Here is a 26326-nt window from a genome sequence, read left to right as displayed (position 1 = left end):
GGTCAGCTCGGGAGCTTTAAAACCCTTTAAAAGTCAGCTTGTGGGAATGGAAAAGAAACACCATTTTCCATCTGTTCTTCCCGTCAGCAGATTTCTGGGTACTCTGAGCCTCCTCACTTGGTAGACACATTTACAGACATAGTTGGGTAGAGATGAGGGGACTGAGTTTTTTTCTAAAGATGAGAAATATTGAGTTTCTCCTCCTCTTTCCTTCGATGTAGATCTAAACTTCACAACATCCTTGGCACAGACGGGGAACGAGCTGCTCTCCTGCCTGATGAAAGCCAGCCTTAAGAGTCCCGGGTTGCTACAGGGGAGGGAGATGCACACTCCTGGCCTGGAACATCAAAGTTGGAAGGGTTTTCTTAATTTTACGCACAAAACTCCATGGACCCCACACCAGGATCGTGGACGTGTTCATGTATTATTGGATGATCCTGTGTTGGGCTGCACCTACTGTTGTCCTGAAAAGCTGCTTTGCCGAACTAGCCATATTTGAAACATGAAGTATGAGAAGAATACTTGAAAATCAGCAAACGTTGGTGTTTTTAAGGGCCTAGACTTGGCCTTGAAGATGTTACTGATTCTAGGTCTTCTGCTTCCTCTCTTTACTTTTTATTCGACGTGCACTGATTCTGTGAATGTGACTTTTCTTATTAACAGGGAAAGAAATGAATAGATTTGATATGCTTAAAAATTACAGAAAGGTGATTCAAAATATACAAAATAATTGCTATGAAATAAGTTTTTTTAAAAGATGTGCTTTCTCTTTTCTCAAAAGATTTTTTGATCAAGAGATTTTTATTCTGGTTCAAAAGACAAAATTCCAGCCTCCTATGCAAAAATTAGAGCAGTCCCTGGCCCTCAGCTCTTCTACGAATTTTGTTTGCGGGAAAGCAACAAGAATAACATTTCTTAACACTTCCATTTTTGTAACATACTTTGAATTATGATCTGGATTTATAAACAATGCTTGGTATAACCTCATTCATTTCCCTTGGTGTCTGTTTCGGTTCTACCATCTGTTTTTTTTAAAACATACTCCTAGTAGATATATCCCGTTTGCAGAGCGAGTCATCCCCCAGGAGCTTGCTCTCTGTTAGGAAGGGGAGCTCTAACTTCGTGGAAACCCGTGCTGCTGTTGGAAGTGAGTGAATCTCTACTGTGCAACTCCCATCCCTCCTGGTCCGTTTACATGGTGTAGTAGCCACATTTACCATTTTTTAAATAGAAGAAATGATTTTATCTCTCATTAATTCAAAAATATTTATTGAATGCGTTCTCTGAGCTGACGCTGTGCTTGCTGCTAGGGCTTTAGCTTTAGCTGTGATCAGGATAAACAATCTCTGCCTTTATGGAACTTTTATTCCAGTAGAAGAGACAAATTGTAAATAAATACCATAATCTCTAATTATCTTACAGAGATGGTGTGAAGGGAAAGACATGGTGATAAGAAAGAGTAACTGACTGGGGTTGATTGGGTGTGGGGTCCTAAGGTAGACGTGGCTCTCCATGGAGGGGGAATTTTTCAACTGAGGTCTGAAGAATGAGGAGGAGGCAGTCATTCTGAGGGCTGAGCAGTCCCCAGCATGTGCAAAAGGGTGTGACATGTCAGATGAGATGGTGGCGTGTGTGGAGAAGGCAGCCTGTTAGTGGGGGATGCCAGAATTCCGTTCCTATCTCAGGAAGGTCGTTTGGTCTGCAGGCGGCCGGTGACTGGGGATGCAGATTAGCGGGGTTGTAGGGAGATCTTCAGAAATTCTGAGAGAGACATGAATGGTTTGGACCAGGGAGGTGGTGGTGGCAATGCAGAGAAAAGGTTGTGTTTGGATGTGGAACCAACAGGACTTGCTGATGTGGAGGGAGAAGGAGAGGCATTTAGGATGACTTCCAGCTTTTGGCTTGAAGGTATGTGTGGATCGCTGTGCCTCTTAGTGAGATGTGGAAGACTAGGAACCAAACAGATCCTGAAGGGGGTAAATTAAACCATGATGGGGTGCCCTTTGAGGCCAGAAGAAGGACAAAAATTACAAGGATGACAATACCAAGGTCGGGGACGATGGAGAAAACTGGAACTATGACCATTTAGGAAGACTGGCAGAAATTGCTAAAATCGAGTATTCACAAATCCCATGAACTCTTCATCCCCTCTCCCCCGATGCTTCCCTTGTTCACAAGACCTCCGGAGAGCGTGGTCCAGTGCACACCTCGCACAGCGGCCTGTGACCCCTTCCCCACTCCCACTCCCAGAGCGGCAGCAGGACGGAGTGTAACCCCGGTCCGCTGCACCCCTGTAGGTGCAGAAGGGGCCAGGCCTCCATCGCCCTGGTTAAATCGCCCTGGCCGCTCTCCAGCGCCTTTCCTTGCTCCGTGCAGGCTCCCGCGGGGCGCCGGTCCCCCGCCCAGGGGCCGAGGATGCCGCTGGACACCTGCAGTTTCCGCTGCTGCCGCGCGGGGGCCGCTACGAAAGCACCGCGAGCGCGCACCGCCCCCACCCGGCGGCCGTCGCTCAGGACAGCCAGCTGATCCCCGTTACCAGCGCTGTTGACTGTTTAAGGTCAACGCAGAGATTCCAGGCTTTGTTCTCCTTCCCTACGCGCTCTGCCGTCGGTACGTGCTGCGGATACCAGTGTATTTAAAGACGCTTTGTACGAAACCAGCTTTGCCCCTTCCTCATTTTATGATTTTGAAGTATTATAACAAATGACCAAAAAAAGTTAAAATTATGAGAAAGGATAGAGGAACTTTGAACAGTGAAACCAAAAGGTAGGTCAAAACTATCAAAGGAAATCTGTGTGTGTGTTTTTATTTTTATATATTATTCTACATGTATCAAAGGTGCCCAATTTAAAATCACCTTTTTTTAAAAATGAGACTGGATGTAGAATATAATAATAATAAGTAAAAGGTATCTTTTATGTTAAGATCATATTGCAGCCTATACATATATGATGTACAGATAAATCTAAAGGAAGAATAAAAAGGGCAAATAATCACAAATTTTTTTAATTAAACTTTTTTTACTTTGAGATAATTGTTGATTCACATGCAGTTGTAAGAAATAATACCCAGAGATCCTCCATTCTCTTTCCCCGGGTTCCCCAATGGTGACATCTTGCACCGCTGCAGTACGCTGTCATAAGCAGGGTATATTGGTGGAGTCGAGGGGGATAGACATCCGCCTCCTTCCTGTTGACCATGTTGCTACACCCACTTCCCTCTAACCCTCACTCCCTCCTTAATATCTGGCAACCACTTCTCTGTTCTCCATTTCTGGTTTTGTCATTTCAAGAATGTTGCATAAATGGACTCACATAGTGTGTTACCTTTTGCGATCGGCTTTTTGCGTTCAGCGTAATGCTCTTGAGATCCATCCCCATTGTTGCATGTATTGATCGTTCATTTCCTTATATTGCCGAGTTGTATTCCATGGCGTGGATATACAGCTTAACTCTTCATCCACTGAAGGACATCTGGATTGGGTCCAGTTTATCCTAATAACAAATAAATCTGCTATGAACATGTACAGGTTTTTGTGTGAATATGTCTTCGTTTCTCTGGGATAAATGCCCAGGAGTACAACTGCTCCAGTGTATGGTAGCTGCCTGATTAGTTTTTTCCCTAAATAATCCATTTATTTTACATAGGAAATTTGATTTGGACAATAAATATCATATATTAATGAAATATTTTATTACTTGCTTATTAAGATACCAAGATTTAAATGTGTTAAATATACCCTCTCAAACCTAGCTGGCAAAAGAGGTGGACAATGAATGCTGACATAGCCAACTGATTTTCATTCAATGCAATAATAAATGAGAAGTGAAGAAGCAGATATCTTTTATTTACAAACAATCGTATCAAATGGGGATGCTCCAGGGGCTATGATAGCTGTCTTTCCTTTGGTATTGCTGTCATATATCCTCAATTTATTAAATAAACCCATAGGAGAGTAAGGCTTAGAAACAACGTGTTTAGACAGAAAAAATAAAATGTTGCCTAAAGTATTGACAAATGGAACTAAAGCCTGTTTATTCAGTCTTTCATTAGGAACAACTTGCAACTCTTAAAATATTTGCACTAGCTTCTCTCAGAAAACCCACAGCTCCGCCTCTAATCCCAACTTATTTGCTGTGGTGCCTATCGGGAGACAATCTGGGAGGGCGTGGCGTCCAGTAATGACTTATGACTTCCAGTTTAGTGCGGTTTCATCATCACTACTGACATAAACAACTCAAAGTGATTTTCTTGTTGACAATGGTCAACAATAGCATGATAAATACAAAAAGTGGACCATTATTATCTTTTTAAAGTTTTTGTCATTCAAGACAAATTTGAATACCACATCAGTTAAATCACATTAGTATATATTTCAAAAGTGACAGCCATGAAATCAGTTGTTGGATGAATTCAGATAGGAGAATTAAAAGCAGTGTAGATAAATGTTTCATTTCATTTCACTAACACCTTTCCTTCTTATACTTTCAGATCTTTCAGCTACATTCACGTCCTCTGCGGTTTCCCCTTCATTTCTCACTATTGCCGGTTTGCTTTTGCCTCTTCCGTTTACTCGTCTGAGAAGGAGCAGTCACTTGATTGTTGCGGAGTCCCTTTCTGAGCTAGGCCCAGCCTCTAGATCTGCAACAGGAGGAGTGAGAGGACAAGGACGGATGTGCACGAGGAGGTGACGCTGTCATCTCACCGTCAGGAAGCTGCGGCATCAGGTTATATGCATGCCACTGCAAACTTTCTGAAAGAAGAAACAGTCCGGAGGATAAAACAGCATTATGAATTGAAAAAAACCGCGTGAGAAAGGAAGATCTGATCAGCTTCTTCTTCCTGTAGCTGGTGAATTTGTCCTAACACAGCTCTCAGGACTTGGTGAGTGGACTCAGAAGAGCGAGCACTTCCAAACAGATACTGCGCATTAACCGATCTTCCGTATAAATGAATTCCACTTAGCAGAGTTGGGGCGTAAGACTCAGATTTGGGGTGTTCAAAGCAGATAAATGTAAGACATCAGCTTTTCTTCTCTGTCTTTGCATATAGCCACTTTGGTTAATGGCCCAGCCAATAAGAAACTGAAGAAACAGCTCGTAAAGAAATTCTTCACCAACAGTGTCCCATGGTCCTCTTCCAGAGCAGGGAACAGGAGGGTGTGCTCACTGCGTCACCCGGGAGGGGCGTGGCTGAGATTAGCTTGTGAAGAAACTGCCAAGCTGCTTCCCAGAGTGGCCAGGGCTGTTTCACAACATGCCCTACAGCGATGTATGAGGGATCCAGTTTCTTGGTAAGTTTATCTTGTCTGTGTGTGAGGTTTAAAAAAATGCAATGATGCGTGAAGCAGAGAGTGAGAGCCAGTGATCCCAGGGGGAATCTAGGGAACAGCTGGAGGAAAAGCCGTCAGGGTTACCCAGCAGAAATGGACGTTAGGCTGATAATTCCAGGAGAACCCACTCAAGTCAGGTTGACATAGAAGAGGAGAAACGTGAGCAACTTTGTGGAAAGAGACAGAACAAGGAGAACTAGAGAATGTGAACTAACTGGCATTCTTTTAACAAGTTAGTGGCCAAGAACAGGTGGGCATCTGACCAGAGAGTTCAAGATCTGGGTCAAAGCTGCACTGGGCACTGCCCTCACAACAGAGCCCCCATCTTGTGGGCATGAAGCAATAATAATAATGGCAAAAATTATTCAGCACACAATGTCACCATTTTGCAGCTGAGGGAAGCTGTGGCACTAAGAGGACATAACTTGTTCATGGTCACACAGCGAGGAAGTGGTTGAAACCCAGGCATTCTGGCTTTGGGTCCATATCCTTAACCATTGCCTGACACCATCATGACTCATTACCACAGTGGGAAAAAAGTCATGCCAGGGGAGTTACCAGTAATTAGATGCAACATGCAGATGTAGTTATCTCTATGGAGGAAAGTTCTAGAGTGGATCTGTGTTACAGTAGAAGAATAAAGTGCTGAAGAGAAAGAGTATGACAGGAATTGAAGAGTCAACTTAGGCCTTGAGGGATGGAAAATGTCCAGCTTCTACCGCTCTGTTACTTCTCCTGGCCATTTGGTCATTGTTCGGTAGAAATCATGTAATTCTATCTGGCCTGTGTTACCTCGCGTCTGCGACTGCTTGAAAGAAGACCCCAGAAGTCAGAGTTGCCAGGCTAGGATGAAACAAATACATCCTCTGCTGGGGCCTGAGGGGCAGAATCCTGGCCGGCTGCTACCCACCCAGAAAGGAAACTGAAATAGGAGCTCGGGGTGACTGAAGGGGCCAGAAGCCTTGGAAAGAGGAAAGCAGGTGGAATGAGGGGAGGGGAGGGTTTCACCCAGACAGAACCTGTAAGTAGTTGCCTTGGGTCTCGAACATGGTTTTTGCTTTCTTGCTCATTGAAAATGAACAAGGTGAATTCTCGAGATGCCCTCGCATTGCTCGACAAAGCAGTAAATGTACCACAGCTTAACACTTGTCTGTTTTTAACCTATCTGTTCATTTTTTTCCCCGTAAGTACCTGAAATTTCAGTTTTAGTTTTGTATCTTACGCTTTCAAATGCATGTCTCTACAACTGCATACGTAAAGAAACATGTGACTTTGATCCAGCGCCTTTGAACTTATTTCAGTTGTGGTATCATCCTTACTTTACCAAAGGCTTTGAATCCAACTGTTTTAGTCTGTTTGTGTTGCTGTAACAGAATCCATAGAATGGGTGACTTCTAAACAGCAGAAGTGTACTTCTCACAGTTTTGGAGGCTGGGAAATCCAAGATCAAGTTGCTGGCAGATTCAATGTCCAGTGAGGACCTGTCTCCTGGTTCATAGACAGCCATCTTTTCACTGTGTCCTCATTTGGTGGAAGGGGCAAGGGTCTTTTATAAGGGCAGGAAGCCCATTCATTTTTCTTTTCTTTTCTTCCCCAAAACCCTAGTGCGTGGTTGTATATCTTAGTTGTAAGTCATTCTAGTTCTTCTGTGTGAGCCACCACCACAGCATGGCAACTGACAGACGGATGGTGTGGTTCTGTGAGCGGGAAGCAAATCTGGACTGCCAAAGCAGTGAGGCTGATCTTTAACCACTAGGCCATCAGGGCTGGCTCAGGAATCCCATTCTTGAGGGCCCCACTGTCACAACCTAATCACCTCCCAAAGGCCCCACCTCTGGAGAGCATCACACTGAAGGTTAGGTTTCAACATTTGGGGGGACATGAACATTCAGTCTCTAACACCAACCAGGAGAATTTTTAAACGTTCTTGTTGGTGAATGCTATGAACTTTTGGCAGAGTTGTGTCAGAACTAAGTTAATGATCTGTGAATGAAATCATCAAGAGAGCTTGCTACTTTTTTTCTTTTGAGAAGTGGGGGCCCTCAGTGTGGGAGCATGCTACCCGTTCAAAGGGGCTTTTGCAGCTCAGCATCCCACAGTCCTAAACTTCTTGGGGCAGAAAGGAGAAGTGTAGGTTGAATCACATGAAATTGCTGTTGCTGTGGGTCTAAAACAGTTGACTCTTGGCATCTTCCTGTGGCACAACCCTTTCCATCCAGTAGGGAACGCCAGGACATGGCATTTCATTAGGCTCGGATTTTCTCTTGGTTTCAGTTGCCTTACCTGTCTGAAGAGCTGAACACTTGTCCAGGTCTACATCTAGAGGAGCGCCTCACCTAGGTAGGAACTGGCACCAAAAGGTGCTTAAGGTTCAGGCTGGTTCTGCCCAAGCAGATATTCTCTTTCAAGGAGGCTGAGTCAAACAATCTTGGTGAAGACATGTTCAAGATTCCAGTGGGGACAGGGACAGAAACATTGCTTTTCACTACTAAATACTTTTTTTGGATACAGTATCATCCTTTTGTTGGTATATAGTAGCAAGAGAAAATAGTTTTAGGGGCCTGATTTTTCTGTTTTTCTTCTTATTTTGATGTGTCATCCTTGCTGCCTGTAAGGAAATGCTGTCAACAATTGTGTGTGCTATTTCCAACTCTTCATTGCTCAACTCACTGACTTGTCATTTCATATCTGGAAAGAGGCCAGACTGGGAAGTCCTTCAGTGTGTGTCAGAGCCCAGAGCTGCTCCTTACCATCCTGTGGCTGTGTTTGTTGGTGTCTTTGCTGTGTCTCCACTGCGTCGCGGGTGTGTATCTGCCATACCCAGCTTGGCATGATCCAGGAGTTGGTGCCCAGGTACCCTGTCCCCCACTTCATCCCCAGCAGTTCACTAGCATAGTACCCCAAATAGACTAGATTTGTTTAATTGAATAGTAGTAGTTCTGTGGGCCTAACAATTAGATGAGATTAAGCAGTCAGCATGATTACGTTACTAAATTGTCATGCATTTTCGTTAATTATTGTCATCCCATTATAACCTTACAGAGAACTTTCATGTGTCTTTGACTCTCGCAATAACCTTGTGAAGGAGATAGAGCAGGTATGATCACCTGAGAAATGGGAGTTCAAGAAGTGGGTGCAAAGGAGAAAGTATACTTCTACTCTTCTTACTTATTACACACTTAAAACCTGGCCCAACTGAGTACTATTCCGAGATGATCAGATTCACAATTAGAAGCAAGTATTTGAGCTATGATTGTTCTTTAAAGTGACTTTTTGATCTAATTTTGAATTGATTTTAACTTTTCACCCTTATAACTAAGTCTGTTAATCACACAATGATAAGTTAGAAGTAGGCTCTGTTAGCAGTGAATTATAATCAATGTTCCCTGTGGCAAAGTAACGTCATTTTATAACTGAGTTAAACTGAAGAAGGTAAACCTTACTAAACCAGTCACCTTTATGAACATGAAAATGTAAATTCTCGACCTTCTGTGTCCTGAATTGGGTCTTCTACTTCTGAAGTTTTAAAAGAAGATCAGCTCCCGCTATGGGAAGTGTTTGAAAAGTGTTTTTCTTTATGTCTTAAGGATCTTTCTACACTGAAGTTGCTGTTTCATTTACTAACTTCTGGCTCTTCCATGCAATTGCCTTTGTACTCAGATTCTCAATTTTTACGAATAATTTTGAAATAGCGCAGAGAGAAAAGGGAGCTTGGTCTTCTTGGCTTCACATCAGAAGCCATTTGCCCCTTCCCCGTCCAGCCAAAAGACTCTAATTAACACCATTTCTCTCGTTTATAGCCACAAAGAGAGAAAAACATCCAGGAAATTTGGGACACTGAGATGTGAAAGACAGATGTGATTGTGTCTGCCCCTACCCTCAAAAGTAAAGATATTAGCTTGTCTTCACCAGCTTAGCCGACTCCTTCTAAGCAAGAGAGATAATGAAGTGTTGCTAATTGGTGAGATTAAGTCACATGGAAGCAGATCATGATCCAAATTATACTTGCAGAGGAGGAAGAGCTTAAGGGTCTTCACTGGGCATCGGCTGTGTCAAATCTTCATTCAGGTTTAGCAGATCCACCTGGGGTGTCCTTAAGGGGATCATTTTTAATTGGGTTCCTTAACAGATGCAAATGTTCAGACACTTGGATGCAGACATTAAACCAGAGCACAGACACATGCATGATATCTTGGGTGTCAGGGGAAGATTCTGGAATCAGGAATGAGAAGTACTACACCTGCTCCAAGTCACTCTGCCTCTCTATGCCTCAGATTTCTGTCCTGTAAAGTGTGGGCATTTGAGTTACATGCTCTCTGAACCCTAAATACACTCATAATCTACCATATAAAAATAGATTCTATACACATGACCTATACTAATATACAAACTATTTATACAGTATAATCACATAATAATAATCTATTATACAATCTGCCCAAAATTCACAAAATATCTATTGCTTCACGTTTTCCACTAAAGGACTTGACGATTTTTCTAGAAATTATTTTCAGTTTTCTATTCTATAGAGGTAAGAAGTTATTTCTTTAATAAAAAGTTCTGGTCAAAGCAGAAAATATGAGAAGAGCTTATTTACAGTCCTTAGACCTTACCCTGACCAAGAATTTTATCTTAGTATAAGGCAAAACACAGAAGAATTGTATTTATGTTTCTACTCTTCTATGCTGTCTAAAAGTATTTGAATGGCTTTTACCAAGAAACTCAGATTTTTTAAAAAAATAATGAAACCCTTGCACAGTAGGATTGAGACAGGGAAAGGGAGAAGATGGATGTCCTAGGAGGTTATCAGAGATCACATAATGTACGTGTTTTTTTAGAGACTCATTTATGTGGTTATTTGCCTCTAACAAAAATGAAAGTTACGTCTTATCTGGGTTATAACAGAAACGATCTCTGTGATCACCAGCCCGAGACACCTCCCCTTCCCTTGTATCTATTTCCAAAAGAAGGAAGGAAAGAAGGAAGGAAGGAGGGAGGGAGAGGGAGGGAGGGAGGGAGGGAGGGAGGGGGTAAGGAGGCTCAGTCCCCTGAGGGTTGGGGCTCCCTCAGGAGAGGTTCTTGATTTCTCCTCTGACCAGACACCAAGAAGCAGCACCTGAAGAATCAGGGCTCTGGGCACTGAAGGTGCAGCAGTGAACAAACCAGACTCGAAAGCTTGCTTCAGGGAGTGCACGGTTTTTGTCTTTAACAGGTAAGTCGGAGCGTGGATTTGGATGAATTTTGTTCCTAATATTGTTCTGTAGTGCCTTCTCCTAGTAGTAAACATTTAAAAATTTTTCTCCTCTTCTAAAAATAAACTTAATGTAAATCATTCAATACAACAGAAAGAAACTGTTTCCTAGCTTTTGTAACTTAATAAACGAAATGTTTGTTGTATTATGATTTTTCACGTGGAAGTTAATTTAGTCACTGTTTTCCTTCTATTAATGAAAGAGGACAATTGTACTATATTTGAATTTGCTTTTTTGAAATTTGAGATCAAATCTCATCAATGGTACATGTTGTATAGTCCTTACAATACCTTTTGATTGTGTTCATTGAACTGCAATTTTATTTTCCTTCAAAGTGGTCAAGCATAACATTCATAAGATTATGAAATAAGAGCCCAGTAGCTGGCAAGCATGCATTACATAAATGTTTCCCTCTATAAATATTACATGAATGTTACTTTAACTTTCAGAAATCACTAGACGTTGGCCATGATTGCTTCCTCTTTTCGAACCTCTGCGGCTGTTTTTGCCGTAATTATCCTGCATGTTGGGGCCCTGGATACTTTCATAGCTGCAGTTTATGAACACGCCGTCATACTGCCAAAAACAACAGTGACACCTGTCTCTCAGGACGATGCCTTGCTCCTCATGAACAAGAATATAGATATTCTGGAGAGAGAGATTAAGCAGGCAGCAAAGCAGGTATTCTTTTCTTTTTGCTAATCATAATTTACGGGAGGGGCATGAGAGCCAGTGGAAGATTGGCGTTTTGGATTGTCTACGTTACACGTGGAGAAATCGTTTTGATTTGACGTCTTTTGAACAGGGTGCTCAAATCATTGTGACTCCAGAAGATGCCCTTTATGGTTGGACATTTACCAGGGAAACCATTTTCCCTTATCTGGAGGACGTCCCGGACCCTCAGGCGAACTGGATTCCGTGTCAGGACTCCAACAGGTATTTTAACCATCCTAGTTGTTTGTGCAAAAGGGGTGTAATTCTCTAAAATACGAACCTTCACCACAGCAAAATGACAAATCCTGAATTATCATGTAAGTGGTGTATGTTATTATTATATTTATCTTGGCATTGGTTAGATTAAAAAAATTGTACTTAGATACCATTTAACAATCATTTATTATTGAATGTCTTTATTAAATTTGGAGAAAGTATGTAGTAGGGTATTTATTACGGGGATTAGAAACTAAGGGAAGAGAATCTCGTGAATACCAGTTAGTAAGTTAATTTCTGAGGAGGATAATGGGTTGTGTTTGGAAAATACTCCAAGGTCTCTATGGAAGGTAATATATTGCAATTTTATGGAGTCTCTGTTCCAGAATCGCTTCCCAGGCAGAAAGACCTCACTATGTACTCGCTAGTGAATCATAAGACCTTATGCTTTGAAACTTTGCATTTTCCTAGGCTTCTCAAGCTAGTTTTCCAAGGAAAGTGAAATCTAGAAACCTTGTATTATAAAATATTTAATACATCTAAGTGTAAGTTTAATATGTAAATCACACTGTCTACTAAGACTTGAAGATTAAATTTTTTAGGTACAGATTGCACACTTCTGTACTTGCAGTCAAAGATCTCTCACTCTTTCACCCTCATTCTCTCTCACCTGTCAGATCCTTTCCCTCTCTCTTACCTTCTCATACTTTCTCTCACATTTTTACCTCCAGTTAAGTTTATTAAACATTCCTCTACATGTTCTTGCTGGAGGATTATGGATACCACATGTTTTTAGGCATCCCTCGTTATTCTGATAAGAGTTATCAGGAAATGGCTTTTCCTAGCTCAGGAGAGATCAACTACCCAAAGAGGAGAACATGGGTTTTGTGATAGTGGAAGGTTCCATCTTCCCATCCTTCGTGTTTTGAGCTGACACTCTCTATGGTGTTTGCGTGAAACTTTCTTTTGTGTAGGAAGAGAGGCCAATAGCTGGAGAGTCTTTCTGCATAGAAGTTTTGAGAATTGGGACAACTCATTTTGTTTTTCATTCACAGTAGGATTGAGTTCTGACTATCCTGTTAAAAACAAAATATGTTGTCTTTTATGGCTGAGTCAAAGATCACACTAGCTATGAAAACTAGTGAAGGTTGGGTGAAGGTAAGGGGACAGGTTTATTCCATATGGTTAATAAATAGCTCTTTCATAGCCCTAGAGTGGAAGGAACAAATTTTGACAGAAAATGGGTTTGCATCATCACCAATATAGTCACATTTAATTCATCAATCTCTTCATTCATTCATTTAACCATTGTTTACTGAGAACTTAAAATGTGCCAGATACTATTCTAGGAGTAGGGGATACATCACTTAAAAAACAAGTTGCCACCATCTCTGCGGCTTTTGAATGTTCTACAGGGAGAAGTCAGATGTAAACAAACTCAGGTTTTGCATAGAATGTCATATGGTGATAAGAACAGGGGGAATGGGGTGCTTGGGTGGAGTGAGGTGTAGGACCTATTGTGGTTCTTCTTTTATTTGGATTGATTACAGAGCTTTGAGTGACTATGGCTTCAGTGTATTGGCAAGGGACAGAAATTGTGGCATGCTGTCAGAAAGGTGCCATGTTGTGCGAGTGATATAGATTATGTTGGGTCTTGAAGTTGATTGTAAGAACTTTGGGTTTTCCACTGAGTGAGACGGGGAGACACTGGAGGGCTTTGAGCTGAGGAGTGATCCAATCTGACTCGTGTTTCAAAAGGACCACTCTGGCTTCTGTATTGGGAAAAGACTAGGCAGGCAGTGGCAAAGCAGGGAGACTATTTAGGAAACTCTTGTGACTGTCTTGGTTAGAGCTGATGGAGACGGAAACTGGGATGGAAGAGGTGGAGGTGGAAAGAAGTGACCACATGATAGCTATGTTTTAGGTGACAGGATTTGTTGCCAGATTGTTTGGGGAGGTATGAGAAAAGAGAAGTATCAATAGTGACTCCCAAGTTTTTGGTCTGAGGAACTGGAGGCATACAATTGCCATTTACAGACATAGAGAGCAGTGAAGGAATAACAAGTCTGGGATGGAAATAAGGAAATCAGTTTTGTGACTCTAAAGTTTGAGCTGCCCTTCAGACATCCAAGTGGAGATGTCAACCTGACCGTTGCGTATACAAGTCTGGCATGAAAGGACAAGGTTAGGGCTGGAGATGGAACATCAGGAGTCTGAATATAGATGGCTTTTAACATCGTGATGGGTTCTCCTATGGAGTGAGTTAGAGAAGAGAAGAGATCTAAGGCTTGAGCTCTAGGAAATTCCAATGTTTAGACTTAGGGGAGACGAAGGAGGAACCAGCAAAGGAGATGGAGAAGAGCAGCCAGTGAAGAGGAGAATGAGAGAGTGGGGTCCAATGAGCAAGGTGCAGTGTTTCCAGGAGGAGGGGTAATTAACTGTGTCAAGTGCTGCAAGTAAGTAGGACAAAATCAGGTAAGATGAGGAGGTCATCACTGGCATTGCTAAGAGCTGTCGGTGGGTTGATAGAGATGGGAGCTGCTTTGTGCTTCAAAAAACAATGGGGGAGGATGAGTTGGGGACAGCGAGATAGCCAGCTTCTTCAAGGAGTTTTACTGTAAGAGGAGCTGAGAAATGGAGCATTAATTTAGAGGGGCTTGTGGGGTCAAGAGAGGTTCTTATTTTATTTGTTTAAAGATGAGAGATATGAGAGCATATTTGCATGCTGATGAGATGATTCAGTAGAGAGGTGACACGGATGATCAAGGAGAGTGGATGATGAATTGCTGGAGCCAGAGATACGATGTGGAGAAAAATTCGTCAGGTTTAAGTATAAGATGTGACATTTTAAATCTGATCTCTATCATGTCACATAATTACCATTTCTTTTTTGTAGTGAGAACGCTTAAGATCTACTCCCATAGCAACTTTGAAGTTTATAAGATGGTATTGTTGTCTATAATCACTATGCTGTGTGTTAGATCTCCAGGACTTATTTATCTATTAGTTGCAAGTTTGTCCCCTTAATAAACAACATCTTTCCAGTTCCTTGACACCCTAGCCCCTGGTAACCACCATTCTACACTCAGTTTCTACGAGTTCCACTTTTTTAGATCCCACGTGTAAGTGATATCATGTAGTATTTGTCTTTCTCTGTCTGACTTACTGATATGTCTTAATTAAAATTTGATTTAGATTTGGTTACACACCAGTACAAGTAAGACTCAGCTGCCTGGCCAAGAACAACTCAATCTATGTCTTGGCAAATATGGGGGACAAGAAGCCATGTAATCGCCATAACTCCATGTGTCCTCCCAATGGCTATTATCAATACAACACCAATGTGGTATATGATGCGGAGGGGAAACTGGTAGCACGCTACCATAAGGTAAGGGGGTTGGGTGTGTAAAACGGAGCCTGCTCTGACAGTGGTGGATGCTGTGTTTAGGAGTTTGACCTTCATTCCCCATATAGTATGATGTCACTAGAGATTTTTTTAAAAGGGACAGTAAAGAAAATGACGTTTTAGAAGAAAACTAATCTGGATAAAAATGTAGGCAGAGACTTGTGAGAAAGGTGTTGTAATAGTCCAAGATTGAGGTAAATTTTTTGCATATATAAAACAAGTGATTTAAATATTGACACAGAAGATACTAAAATGACTAATCTGGATACCATTTAATATTGAAATGACACAAAGATGTTTCCAAATTCTATGAATCAGTTTCAGGGAAGTCAATTTCCCTGATTTCTATCAGGTCACAAAAGTGATCTCTCTATTTATTTTCTACACCAATTAATTTAGTTACCCTCTTAATTGATTTAAGGCCAAATCATAAAATTTTTACTTTAACCTCTGAATTGAAAGAGTAAAATAGCCTGAAGTTTTAATTTTATACTAATTGGCTAGAGAGAAAGGCTGGCCTTTTAAATGGACATGTGGTGTGCAGGTCAATGTGAATGTCCCTCTTCCTCCCCCATATTTTTCTCAGCATCTTAAATTATAGCCTCAGAATCTTTTGAGTGGAGAAATTATCTCCTGAAAGTCCCAGTTGATATATAAGCGTTAGTCAAGAGGAGTGATATTAAATGAGTAATTTTCAAATGTTTTTGATCATATACCCCAATCAGAAGAAAATTTTAAGTCCAAATTTTTGTATTTATAAATAAAACTCAACTTTCAAAAAGTTTTCTCCATAACTGTAGGTTTTGACAACTTTTCATATGTAATTAAACTTTCATGTTCTCCTCAAAAATGTGTCTCATACTAGGAATAGAAATGTCAGCTCTCCCATTTTCTTGTTTTTGAGACTATGTTTATATTATGAGTATCATCTTTTAATGCACTTTCTTTGCAAGAATCATTTTAAGCTATTCTTCCATCTGTGAGTGTTGATTTAGTAAAACTGGTAGCAGAGTTTGGTCCACCCACTTACCCAGGCCCAGGTAAACTGCAGGGTGGCAGAGCGCACTGCGAGGGGGCGAGCTAGTGAGGAGTCTGTGGTCCTCCTCATCCTAGTGGAGGGCCTCGCTCTCCTCTCAGGGTGCCTCGGAGACGATTCGTGCCCCACGACGTCTGACGCATGGACCCAATCAGAGTACTTTTGTCAATCAATTCTTAAAAATACTAGTAAAGTTCAATTTCTCTTTCATTTTTTTAGATAGAAAATAAATCTAGAGAGAAGTTTTAATAGTCTTATTTCTAACCCTTGGCATTCCTTACTTTGCAAACCATTTTATTAAACTATTGACTCTGATTCTTATATTAGGGTAGTTTTTCAAGTTTTCCTGAAGGGAATCCAGGAGAATTAAATAAAACATTCATTTGCAACAGGAATTTTGAAAGCTGAATAAGAGTCCCCCAGATTACTTTGGATGGGATGCTGTAAAGAGGGAGGTAGCATCCTGTATCCGATTCACAGGTATTTATTGTGCATCTGTATGTTTCTAGGTATCAGAGATTTCCCTGATACTGAAACATAAAAAAGCTTCTCCACTTTTCAGGAAGCTATTTGGCTCCTCATCGAGAGAGGGGCAAGGTAGGTAGGGGGAGAGAGAGAGTGAGAGAGAGAGGCTATATTTCTCCATGCTTTCCTTGGACATTGACTTTCAATCATAGATTCATGCACTTCCTATAGGCTTCCTCTTGTTGACCACAGCCAGATCTATTACCAACTTTGGAGGGTTTTTACAGATTGTTGCTTCAATAAACAAGCCTTCCCTGCTTTGTTCCTATTCATCTATTACAGTACCACCTCTACTCTGAGCCTCAGTTTGATGTCCCTGAAAAGCCCGAGTTGGTGACTTTCAACACCACCTTTGGAAGGTTTGGCATTTTCACGTGCTTTGATATTTTCTTCCACGATCCTGCTGTCACCCTGGTGAAAGATTTCCATGTGGATACCATCCTGTTTCCCACAGCTTGGATGAATGTCTTGCCCCTTCTGACAGCTATTGAATTCCACTCGGCTTGGGCTGTGGGCATGAGAGTTAATCTTCTTGCGGCCAACACCCACAATATCCACATGAATATGACAGGTAATTCGTGACCAGATGAGGTCTGCAAGGGTACTTCTAAGTGCGGAGAAGCTAATGTCTTGGACACAACCTGCCATCATGTTTTACTTCTTTGTTGGGACTCCTCACTATGTTTGTCAGTCTTTTACAGAGAGAAAAGCTGATTATGACAGCTATGGTATATTAAGACCTTTATGTGTATTATTTCATGCATTCTCACAAAACACTATGGGATGGGTATTATCATCCCAATTTTACAGATTGGAAAACTGAGACACGGAGAATGCAAGTAACTTGCCAAAAGCTACCAGCCAGTAAGTGGCAAAGCATGGACGTAAACAAGATCCTAACACTGGCAAAGAGCAGAGGAGAGTGTGATTGACATGTTGCTGTGTAACAAATTACCCTAAAAGTGAAAAGTAAAAGTGGCTTAAAACAACAAGCCTTTATTATCTCACATTTTCTGTTGGTCATGAATTTGGGACTGCCTTAGCTGGGTGGTCCTGGCTCAGGCTCTCTCTGCAGGTTACATCAAACTGTTAGCTGGGCTAGGAGTCATCTGAAGTCCTGACCGGGGCCGTCAGGTCTGCTTCCAGGGTAGCTGCCTCTCCTGGCTCCTGGCAGGATCCCTTAGTTCCTCAGTGGCTGTTGGCAGGAGACCTTAGTTTCTTGCCACTTGGGCCTCCAGAGGGCTGTGTGATGGACCCTCATGGGGTGGCAGCTGACTTCCTCCAGAGCCAGTGAGGAGAGAGAGAGACAGAGAGAAGGACGGTGGTGGTGGGGCGGAAGCTACGCTGCTGTTTATGACTAGTCACACACCGCCACTCCTCCATGCTCTATTCAGCAGAAGTGAGTCACTAAGCCCAGCCTGCCGTCGAAGTGGAGGGAGTAGATCTACCCATCGGAGGGAGGAGCACTGAAAAATTTTTGGATGGATTTGACAACCACCACCACAGTGGGGAACAGGAGAGAATTTTGTATTACCTTCCCCTACCTTTCAGAAACTCCCAAATACAAAGATTTTTATATTTGGCTTAATGGTCCATAATGCTAATGAATAATCCTATTATATTCAAAGTTTATTTGAAATGAGACCATTGAGCATCTATTTTAATTTCCTCCAACAGACAATAGAAGTCCTTAGGTGCTGAGTGTCACTAGCAGCCTGTGTGCTGTCTCCCGTGAATGATGAGGTGACATGACCACATGCCCAGTTCTGATGGGGGAACTGGCGGTGAGGATTTTGTTTTCCTTTCAAAAAGACTTGTCTTGTGTTCACAGGCAGCGGTATCTATGCACCACAGTCTCCCAAAGTATACCACCATGACATGGAGACAGAGTCGGGAAAGCTCCTCCTTGCGGAAGTGGATTCGCATCCCCGAGACTCTCCTGCCTACCCAACAGCTGTGAACTGGAGTGCCCATGCCACAACCATCAGACCATTCCCAGGAAAGAAAAACACCTTCCGGGCATTTATTTCCCGGGACGCTTTCAACTTCACAGAACTTTTTGAAAATGCAGGAAACCTTACAGTCTGTCAAAAAGATCTCTGCTGTCATTTAAGCTACAGGATGTTAGGAAAGGAAGAGGATGAAGTGTATGCTCTGGGAGCTTTTTCAGGACTTCACGGCCGAAGGAGAAAAGAGTACTGGCAGGTACTTTGAGCTGAAGTGAGAGGGGGCATTTAGGTGTCACTAAAGGGAAAAGGGTAACTTTTTGTGTCTATCTCAGGGAGCCAAATGGTTTTTCTTGGCACAACTCCAGGCATTGCCTATATTACACACCCACACACATGCGTACACATGCATGCACACACACACACACACCCCTATGCTTTGGGATTAATCATATGATATTTGCAATGGGAGTTAAGTATAATCTGATTGCTTGCTTTGAGCAAGCAATTTTGTAAAAAAAATTATTAACCTGACCATGATGATTTTCTATTAGACCAAGGAACTAGTTTACATATTGTAGTGTACTTCAATAAGGCTTCCTTAAGTAGTTTTGCTGACATATCTGAGTATAAATAGTCTTGTTTTAACTATTAAAACCATCAATGAGTAGGAATACAACTTTTATCTTAGTTTCTCTTGTAATCAGATGTCCTGGTCATTTTATTCCCTTTCAATGATAAATATTTAAAACGCAAACTTTTTATATGGTGTTGACTGTGCAATTTGTATTTTCTTATTATACTCTGTGCCCCACTGCCTTCTCCTAAAGAAAAGGAGATGGGAAAAAGAGATGGTCAAGTTTTAGTCAATGTTTAGCACTAGTACTGTTGTTGCCCAAGGACCTCCACTCTCTGGGGCCAAGTGCCATCATCTGACATGCCAAACTAGTGGTTTAAGTTTAATTCTAAACAGATTTCTTTTTTTTCAGTCCACTTGTTGCCCAGGAAGTGGGGTTGCTTCTCAAGTCATTTGCCATTTCTAATAAAGCGGTTAACTATAAGAAACATGATCCAAATCTCTTCAACAAATGGAGAAACTATATGCTTTCTTATGGTTATAAACTGAGTCAACAGTCCTAGTACAAGCAACTTAGATGTAAAGCATGGTATTTTATCCGTGTCTGTTCCTCATAGGTGTGCACAATGCTGAAATGCAAAACTACTAATTTGACAACTTGTGGGCGGCCGGTAGAAACTGCTTCTACAAGATTTGAAATGTTCTCCTTAAGTGGCACATTTGGAACAGAGTATGTCATTCCAGAAGTGCTACTTACTAAAATTCACCTGTCACCTGGAAAATTTGAGGTAGGAGGATTTTAAGAGTATTTTCGTTTGAGCTCTTCTCTGAAGCCAGGTGAAACAGGCTGCAACAGTTGTATCAGTTAACTTTCATTATGCAACAAAGTTCCTCAAAATTTAATGACTTGGAACAATAACCATTTCCTTAGCCTTAGATTTGGTGATTGGCAGTGTGAACTGGGTATAGCCAGGCTGTTCTTCTGGTCTGAAACAGTGTCCAGGTGGTCTTGACTGGGCTCAGACACACATCTGCCCTTAGCTAGTGGGTTGTTTGGGGCTGGCTGGTTTGTGAGGCCTTGTCGTGGGCAGGTGGGATGACTGGGGCCACTCCCCGCCGTGGTCTCTGGTCTTAAGGCAAGCTTGGGCTTGTTTACATGGTAGTTGAAGGAGACCAAGAACATCAACAAAGAAAGCTGCATGGGCAAGTTCCTTTCAAGTCTCTGCTTGCACCATGTTTACAAATGTTCTCATCAACCGAAGCAAGTCCCGTGACCAGTGCAGCCTCACAGGGTGGAGAAATAAATGATGCAGATCTCTCAGCGGGAAGAGCTGTAAGATCACATTGCAACAGGGCACGGATAAAGGAGGGGAACATTTTGTGGCCATTTTTACAATTTACAGCAACCAACTCTAAAATGAGGACACTTTGTTGGAATAACGGTAGGATAACTAGAACTTACGAGCTCAAGGCGCCACTCATTGAAAAATGTTTGTTTATAGATTTTTAAATTTCTTTTCTCACATGTGGAGAAAATCAGATATTCATTTCACACATTATAGTGGCAATAACCAATTAATTCACAAATTAAGCTGGCCTCAAATTAGAATTAAGACTTTGCGGTTTTATATCAGCACCTGCACACACACACAAACACATACGTACACACACTCCACCAGTCTGAACCTTAATGTCTTCTCTGAACTGTGGCAAACACTGGCAGCCTTCAGTAACTGGGCTGAAGTCATTGCATTTTCTGTAAAAGAAAAATAAGATCTAAGTTAATTATCTAAGGCATTTAGCAAGAAAGTCTTTAAAACTGCAGATTGCTTATGGTCATAAATCTCTGTCTGCCTGTATTATCAGATTGGAATACGTTATATTTATAAAAATATTTAATTCTGTGAAACCAACCATTTAACATACAGTATGGCTTTAAGGCTGGGACACCCAGAGAACAGGAATCTTTGGCTGCTAATAGAACCTGGTTAGGTAGAAATTTCTTGAGCAAATGCTGGAATGAAAGCTTAAATGCCAATTGCAGAAAATCAGATCTGAAGTGAGGGATCTGGAACGGAAATCAAGTAGTTGAAAGGTGGCACAAATAAGCGTAGATGAATTGAAAATATCTGGGACCACTTAAGGAGCTGAGAGGAGAGAGAGCAGGGCTCACACGGGTGAGCTGAGGAAGGCGTGGGTTCTGGCAGCACTGGTGCTCACGGGGTCGTGTAAGCCCTGCCATTTAAACTGAGCACAGTCTAGTTGTCTAGGTATTATTTTGACACTTTCCCCCACATCGTGTACTCATAGAAATGTATCTCCCTGAGAAATTATCCTCGAGTGGGACTGGGCATTTATTTCCCCAAAGCGTCTCATCCATGGGAGAAAGACAAAAAGCTGGTAGAGTTCTCCAGACCAGGCTAAAGGTCCAGAGCCAGAAATGCCATTTCACTATCACTCTGAACCACATCAGTATTTTAAGAAGATGGATGGTGGTAGTTGGTGAGGAGTTGTAGACCATGAAAAAATTAGTACATACCTACCTCCTTTCTTTGATTTAAATTTTTTATCTCAAATGGTTTCAGTCAGTTGGGAACATTTAGAGAATGATACAAAAGAGTAAAAGGGTAAGTGCTTAACCCTATAGTATTTGTAGGTCTCAACTCTTAACAGTTCTCAGAACTTGTCCTGCTGTCTCGCATCTCTGGATACTGACCCCTTACTCCCAGCGTGATTGGTTTCAAGAATTACTATATTTCAAGTTCTTGGAAATTTAACATTCTGTTCTCGCAAGCACATGCACCCTGTTTCTAGCCAGACTGGAGTGAGAATGAACGTTGCTAGACCTGTCACACACACTTCTGTCTCAGAACGAGCCTTTGCTGCTTTGATTTCCAATTCCCAGGATGTCTTCTGTCATACAGCCCCAGGGAGAAATTCATTAACTGCACCTTCTTGTGGCGTGTCGTGTCTGCTCTGGGAAGCAGACCAGTCCAGCTTTTCCTTCTCAGACCTCCTAAGCACTTACCTCTTTCCCGCTCTAATATACTAATATACTGATTTCTCTCTTTATGCTTAGTATCCGCTCCATTTCACCTTTAGCTTTTAAGTTTCTTGAGAGAGGGCTGTGGTTTATACCCTCGTGGGTCCTGATTGCCTCACACATAATTGGACTCAATAAATCTTCGTTGCTGCTGCTTTTTTGACTTTTCATTAAGGGTTACATTTGATTGTTGAAACTCAGATATTGAGCCCGGTGGCTCTAGTCTTCATTACATGTAAAATGGCTGTCCCCTCCTGTCCTGCCTGTTCCCCCCACCCCCTCACCCCTACCAAGCTGGAGCTATTGATCAACCATGACATCTAGGATTGTTTTGTATTCACTAGTCTGCTTGCAATGCATATTTTAATCAAGCTGACTATACTTTTCCCACTGTTTCTCTAGGTACTACAAGATGGGCGTTTGGTGAACAAGAACGGACCATCCGAGCCTATCCTGACAGTGTCTCTCTTTGGGAGATGGTATGCTAAGGATTCATCTTCCATCCCAGGCGGAACCAGCAATTCAGCAACAACTTACCTGCTGATACCCATTTTATTGATGATCATAGCTTGGCAGATACTGTGATGGTATAGGATGTCTCTTGATTGCATTCATTTTTCAGCATATATTTTGCTAAAGGTGTTTATCAGGTTCCCAAGTTTACTAAGAAACTTTAAAGGGCTATCTCAGTAGTATAGATTAATGATCTCTAAATGTGTATTTTTGTCAGCAAAGATTATTTTTAAGTATGATGGTAATTTCACGCCTTTTTTGGCTACTCTGAAATATTGCAGTGCAGTATAAGAGAAAGAGCGTGGGTGCTTGGGTCCAAGAAATGAGAATCAAATCCTAGCTCCAGTCTTATCTGCTGTGTGACCTTGTGTGTGTTTGTGTGTGTGAGAGGGAGCAGAATGAAGAGCTCCAGGGCCATTGTAAATATAACCGTGGCCTTTGAAGAGACCAGTAATGATGGGATTAAGAGGTTTATGACATTAAAGACAATTTGAACTCAGCTAGTTTTCTGTGCCAACGATTAGGGGGAAAATTTGCTTTCCAATCAGATGGCAATGTTGAAGTTTATCTTAACAATGACAGTTGCTTTGAGATGTTCTGGAATAAATGACAGCTAGTCCAGGTTCATATCAAAGGTGACTGTCCAGGCTATCCATAGCCCCAAATAGTCCTACCTGAAGGCTGTGGTCTAATTTAACAGACACAAATCCCATAACACAAGAACCATGGTTGTTAGTGGTAACACTACTTTCAACATTGGGTAGTCTACTTTTTTCAAAATGTATATATCTCATGCTACTTGAAATGTAAGAGTGTATTTGTTACTGATAATTTAATGCAAATATTCTTAAAATTAAAGAAATGACTTTGAATTTCCAGATTTTATACCTCCAAAGTTATTTTGTCTAATATTTTTACATTAAAAAATCACAATTGAGGCTTTTATGGTTTGTTTCTATGTATTGCTGTATATCTACTCCTTATGGATTCAATGAATATTCTATTAAAATGCAATGGGAAATTAAGATGACTTTTATAGTCAAGTGGTTACTAGTAAGAGAAGGGATATGGAAGTTAAGCCATGTTTTGTGTTTGATTTTGAGAAGGGCTATTTGTCCCCTGTGTTCAACATTGGCATATCAAAGATGCTTATATGAAAGTGGTGGTGAGTATCCATATATGTAAATAGTTTAAATCACGTAATCATTAAAATCGTCTGTTCTTTTATCTTTTCATAAAACATAGAACACTTCAGATTTGCCAGGTTTTGCTTGAGGAAGTTAGATGTTGTGCAATGGTGTTGCTGTGTGTATCATGACACATCATCTTGGGCAATGGTGTTTCACTTCCAGAAGTTTCAGCCTGGAGTCAACAGCTGACTCTAAACCCAATGGTTTGAGAAAGATTCAAACAAGGATCTCCTCACAGATTCCAAGGGACAGTTTTCCTCTGATTCACACTTAGGGCTGTAAGCTGTGCTTCAGCTCAATAAAAACAGAAGCCAAAACCAAAATGCAGCGCGCCCCAAGGAAAAGAAATGGCTCTTAACTCAATGGTGAAGTTGCTTGTGTTACAACATTTTGGCCCCTACCTCCTCAGTGGTTTACGCACACACTCACTTCATCCAACCAAACAAAGAGTACATTTATTGGTCTTGATTTAGGGAAATGCGCCTGAGGGCATAGCTCTTTGGTTTCTATAGAGTCTAATGTCAGAATCCGGTTTCTTTGATAAGCATCTTTCTGGCTCACCTTAAAATCTCCTTATACTTCTTGAGTCCCTTCGTTCTGCAGGGAGTAAACGACGCTCTGGTTTCACCTGTTCGGCTTCCCCAGGCCTTGTTTTCTGACACACCCTATTATGACTTCCCCTGTATCACAAGTCGATACCCTCTGCCTCAGCGTCCTCTCAGCTGACTCTCTATTCTTTGTTCCTCCATTCAATAGCACGCATTGATTTCACACTGTGTTCCAAGCTCTGGGTCCTAGGACACTGGTGTATGCATTCTCTTTGCTCTCTTGGCCACTCTGTGACGTTGCCTCTGTGGTATGACTTATTGCAGTAATTTCTGTGATCTACTCGCAGCCTACTCTGCAATTATCGAGGCCCCACTTTTTCTGCTTTGTACTCCTTCTTTGCCTTCTGATCCATTCTCGTGGTGGCAGCTCATTCATTTACATAAGTGATTTCCAAGGCATTCTTTCTGTTCTGACCTGTTTCTTAAATTCGATTCACATTTCTAATTCCATTCTGACTGCCTCTCCTAGGTATTCCATAGATGATAGTGTTCTAAAAGGAATCTGAGGGCAGATGCGTGCTCAGGTAAATATGGTCATAATACACCCACACGTACACACACACACACACACTCATCCACACACATAGAAACTTCTTGCAAAGGCATTGTTGAAAAGGCATCTGGGTGTAGAAACAATGACAACTGTGAAGAGGATTTCTTGAGACATGAAGTATTTGGAGTGGAAAAGAAGATACTTCAACAATCTCTTAGAGAATTTCCAGGCCACTTGAAGACAAGTCAAAGGAAAAAAATAATAGAGGTGAATTGAGTGATTTCAATTTACATGTCTTCAAGAATCTTGTGACATCTTACTTATGTAAATATGGATTGGACACCCTTCTTATAACTGGCTTTGGCCAGTTATAAGAGCCAGGAGCCCTTGCTCCCCTGCTCTGTTTACGTACTTTTCCTTTTTTATGTCAAAAGTTAATTTTTTTCATACTGTATTCTTCATCTATTCCTGTTGAACTCTTGAATTTGAGTCCATTAGCTGGCGATTAAGTACTTCTTATGCTAAGGTCATTTTACATTATAATTTTAATCTTTGATTAAAATATTTGTAAATATAGATAATTAATTTATAATTTATACTTATTTATAAGTATAGTATAATTATTTATATTTAATTAATATAAACAATTAGTAAATAGTGAAAACATTTTAGGCCATTGCCAATTATAAGTCTCTAATTCATATTATTTGAAGATAAAGTCTCTGAGTCATTGATTTTTTTAAACTTTTACAATGAGCATAGAGAAAAGAGGCAAACAAGGAGGCAATACTCTTTTTTTATGATAAAGAAAAATGGTAGTTTGTATATCTTCTAGAATTAGAAGTGCAAATTTGTATACATTTAGCCATGATGACTAATGACCCAAAAAGTCTTTATAAATTAAAAGCAGACATATGAAATATTTGAGTTCCAGAAGGCTGACATGGAGATTTTCGTAGATAATTTTATGAGGATACTCACATGGCTACTGATTACGGGACAAGAATTTACTTCCCTGTTTTTGGCGTCCTACCTCACATAAACTGTCTTGCAGGTGGCTTTGTCGTTTGGTCTCACCACCTGTTCTCCTACATTTGGCCTGCCCTTCTCTTTCCTATTATCAGGAGGCCTTCTACAGCCACTTCTAGGTTACAGATAAGGTTCTATTTGTTGGACTGAATCCGAAGAGCAAGAACTAAACAAATATGAGACTTAATAAAAATATAGGAAATGGTAGATTTTAAAGAAAAGAACGTGAGGCCTAAAATATTTTATATCTACAAGACTTTACATCCATTATAAACTCTTACAACCCTCATGGCATTGGTAAGTACTAGTGACCTCATTTTTCAGATGAGGACACTGAAGTCCAAGAGCTGGATAAGTCCCCCAATCTTGATACAACTAATAAGTAGAGAACTACTTGTTAACTACTTATTAACTTGTTATCTGCTTCTTGACAATTAACTTGTCAT

The 26326-nt window shown here is 41.1% G+C and overlaps 2 protein-coding genes across 12 annotated transcripts in view; both read left to right on the top strand.

The window, feature by feature from the left end:
• Positions 1-987, top strand: part of SLC18B1 (solute carrier family 18 member B1) — a 38092-nt gene extending 37105 nt beyond the window's left edge. For all 5 annotated transcript variants that reach the window (XM_023651115.2, XM_023651114.2, XM_070223894.1 and 2 more), the window contains exon 14: positions 222-987. In XM_023651115.2, coding sequence (XP_023506883.1) covers positions 222-227 — 6 coding nt within the window. In that variant the 3' untranslated portion in view covers positions 228-987. The remainder of the gene's footprint in view (positions 1-221) is intronic.
• On the top strand, positions 723-23503 carry VNN2 (vanin 2). 7 transcript variants are annotated; one of them, XM_070223889.1, is made up of 12 exons: positions 2521-2766; positions 4492-4884; positions 5053-5293; positions 8029-8135; positions 10432-10544; positions 11034-11265; positions 11390-11520; positions 14710-14902; positions 16764-17052; positions 18313-18686; positions 19622-19792; positions 22450-23503. In XM_070223889.1, the coding sequence occupies exons 6-12, from the start codon at positions 11053-11055 to the stop codon at positions 22630-22632; spliced, it is 1554 nt and encodes a 517-aa protein (XP_070079990.1). In that variant the 5' UTR covers positions 2521-2766; positions 4492-4884; positions 5053-5293; positions 8029-8135; positions 10432-10544; positions 11034-11052; the 3' UTR covers positions 22633-23503. The 7 variants fall into 7 exon arrangements, with proteins under 7 accessions (XP_070079988.1, XP_023506880.2, XP_070079987.1 ...); XM_070223888.1 differs by having other exon boundaries at positions 8029-8185; XM_070223887.1 differs by lacking the exon at positions 8029-8135 and having other exon boundaries at positions 723-2766; positions 5144-5293.
• Positions 23504-26326: the final 2823 nt, after the last annotated feature.

Source organism: Equus caballus, chromosome 10 (assembly GCF_041296265.1).
Source record: "Equus caballus isolate H_3958 breed thoroughbred chromosome 10, TB-T2T, whole genome shotgun sequence".
Taxonomy (NCBI): domain Eukaryota; kingdom Metazoa; phylum Chordata; class Mammalia; order Perissodactyla; family Equidae; genus Equus; species Equus caballus.
Note: the sequence above shows the minus strand (reverse complement) of the source record. Positions and strands in the feature narration are given on the sequence as shown.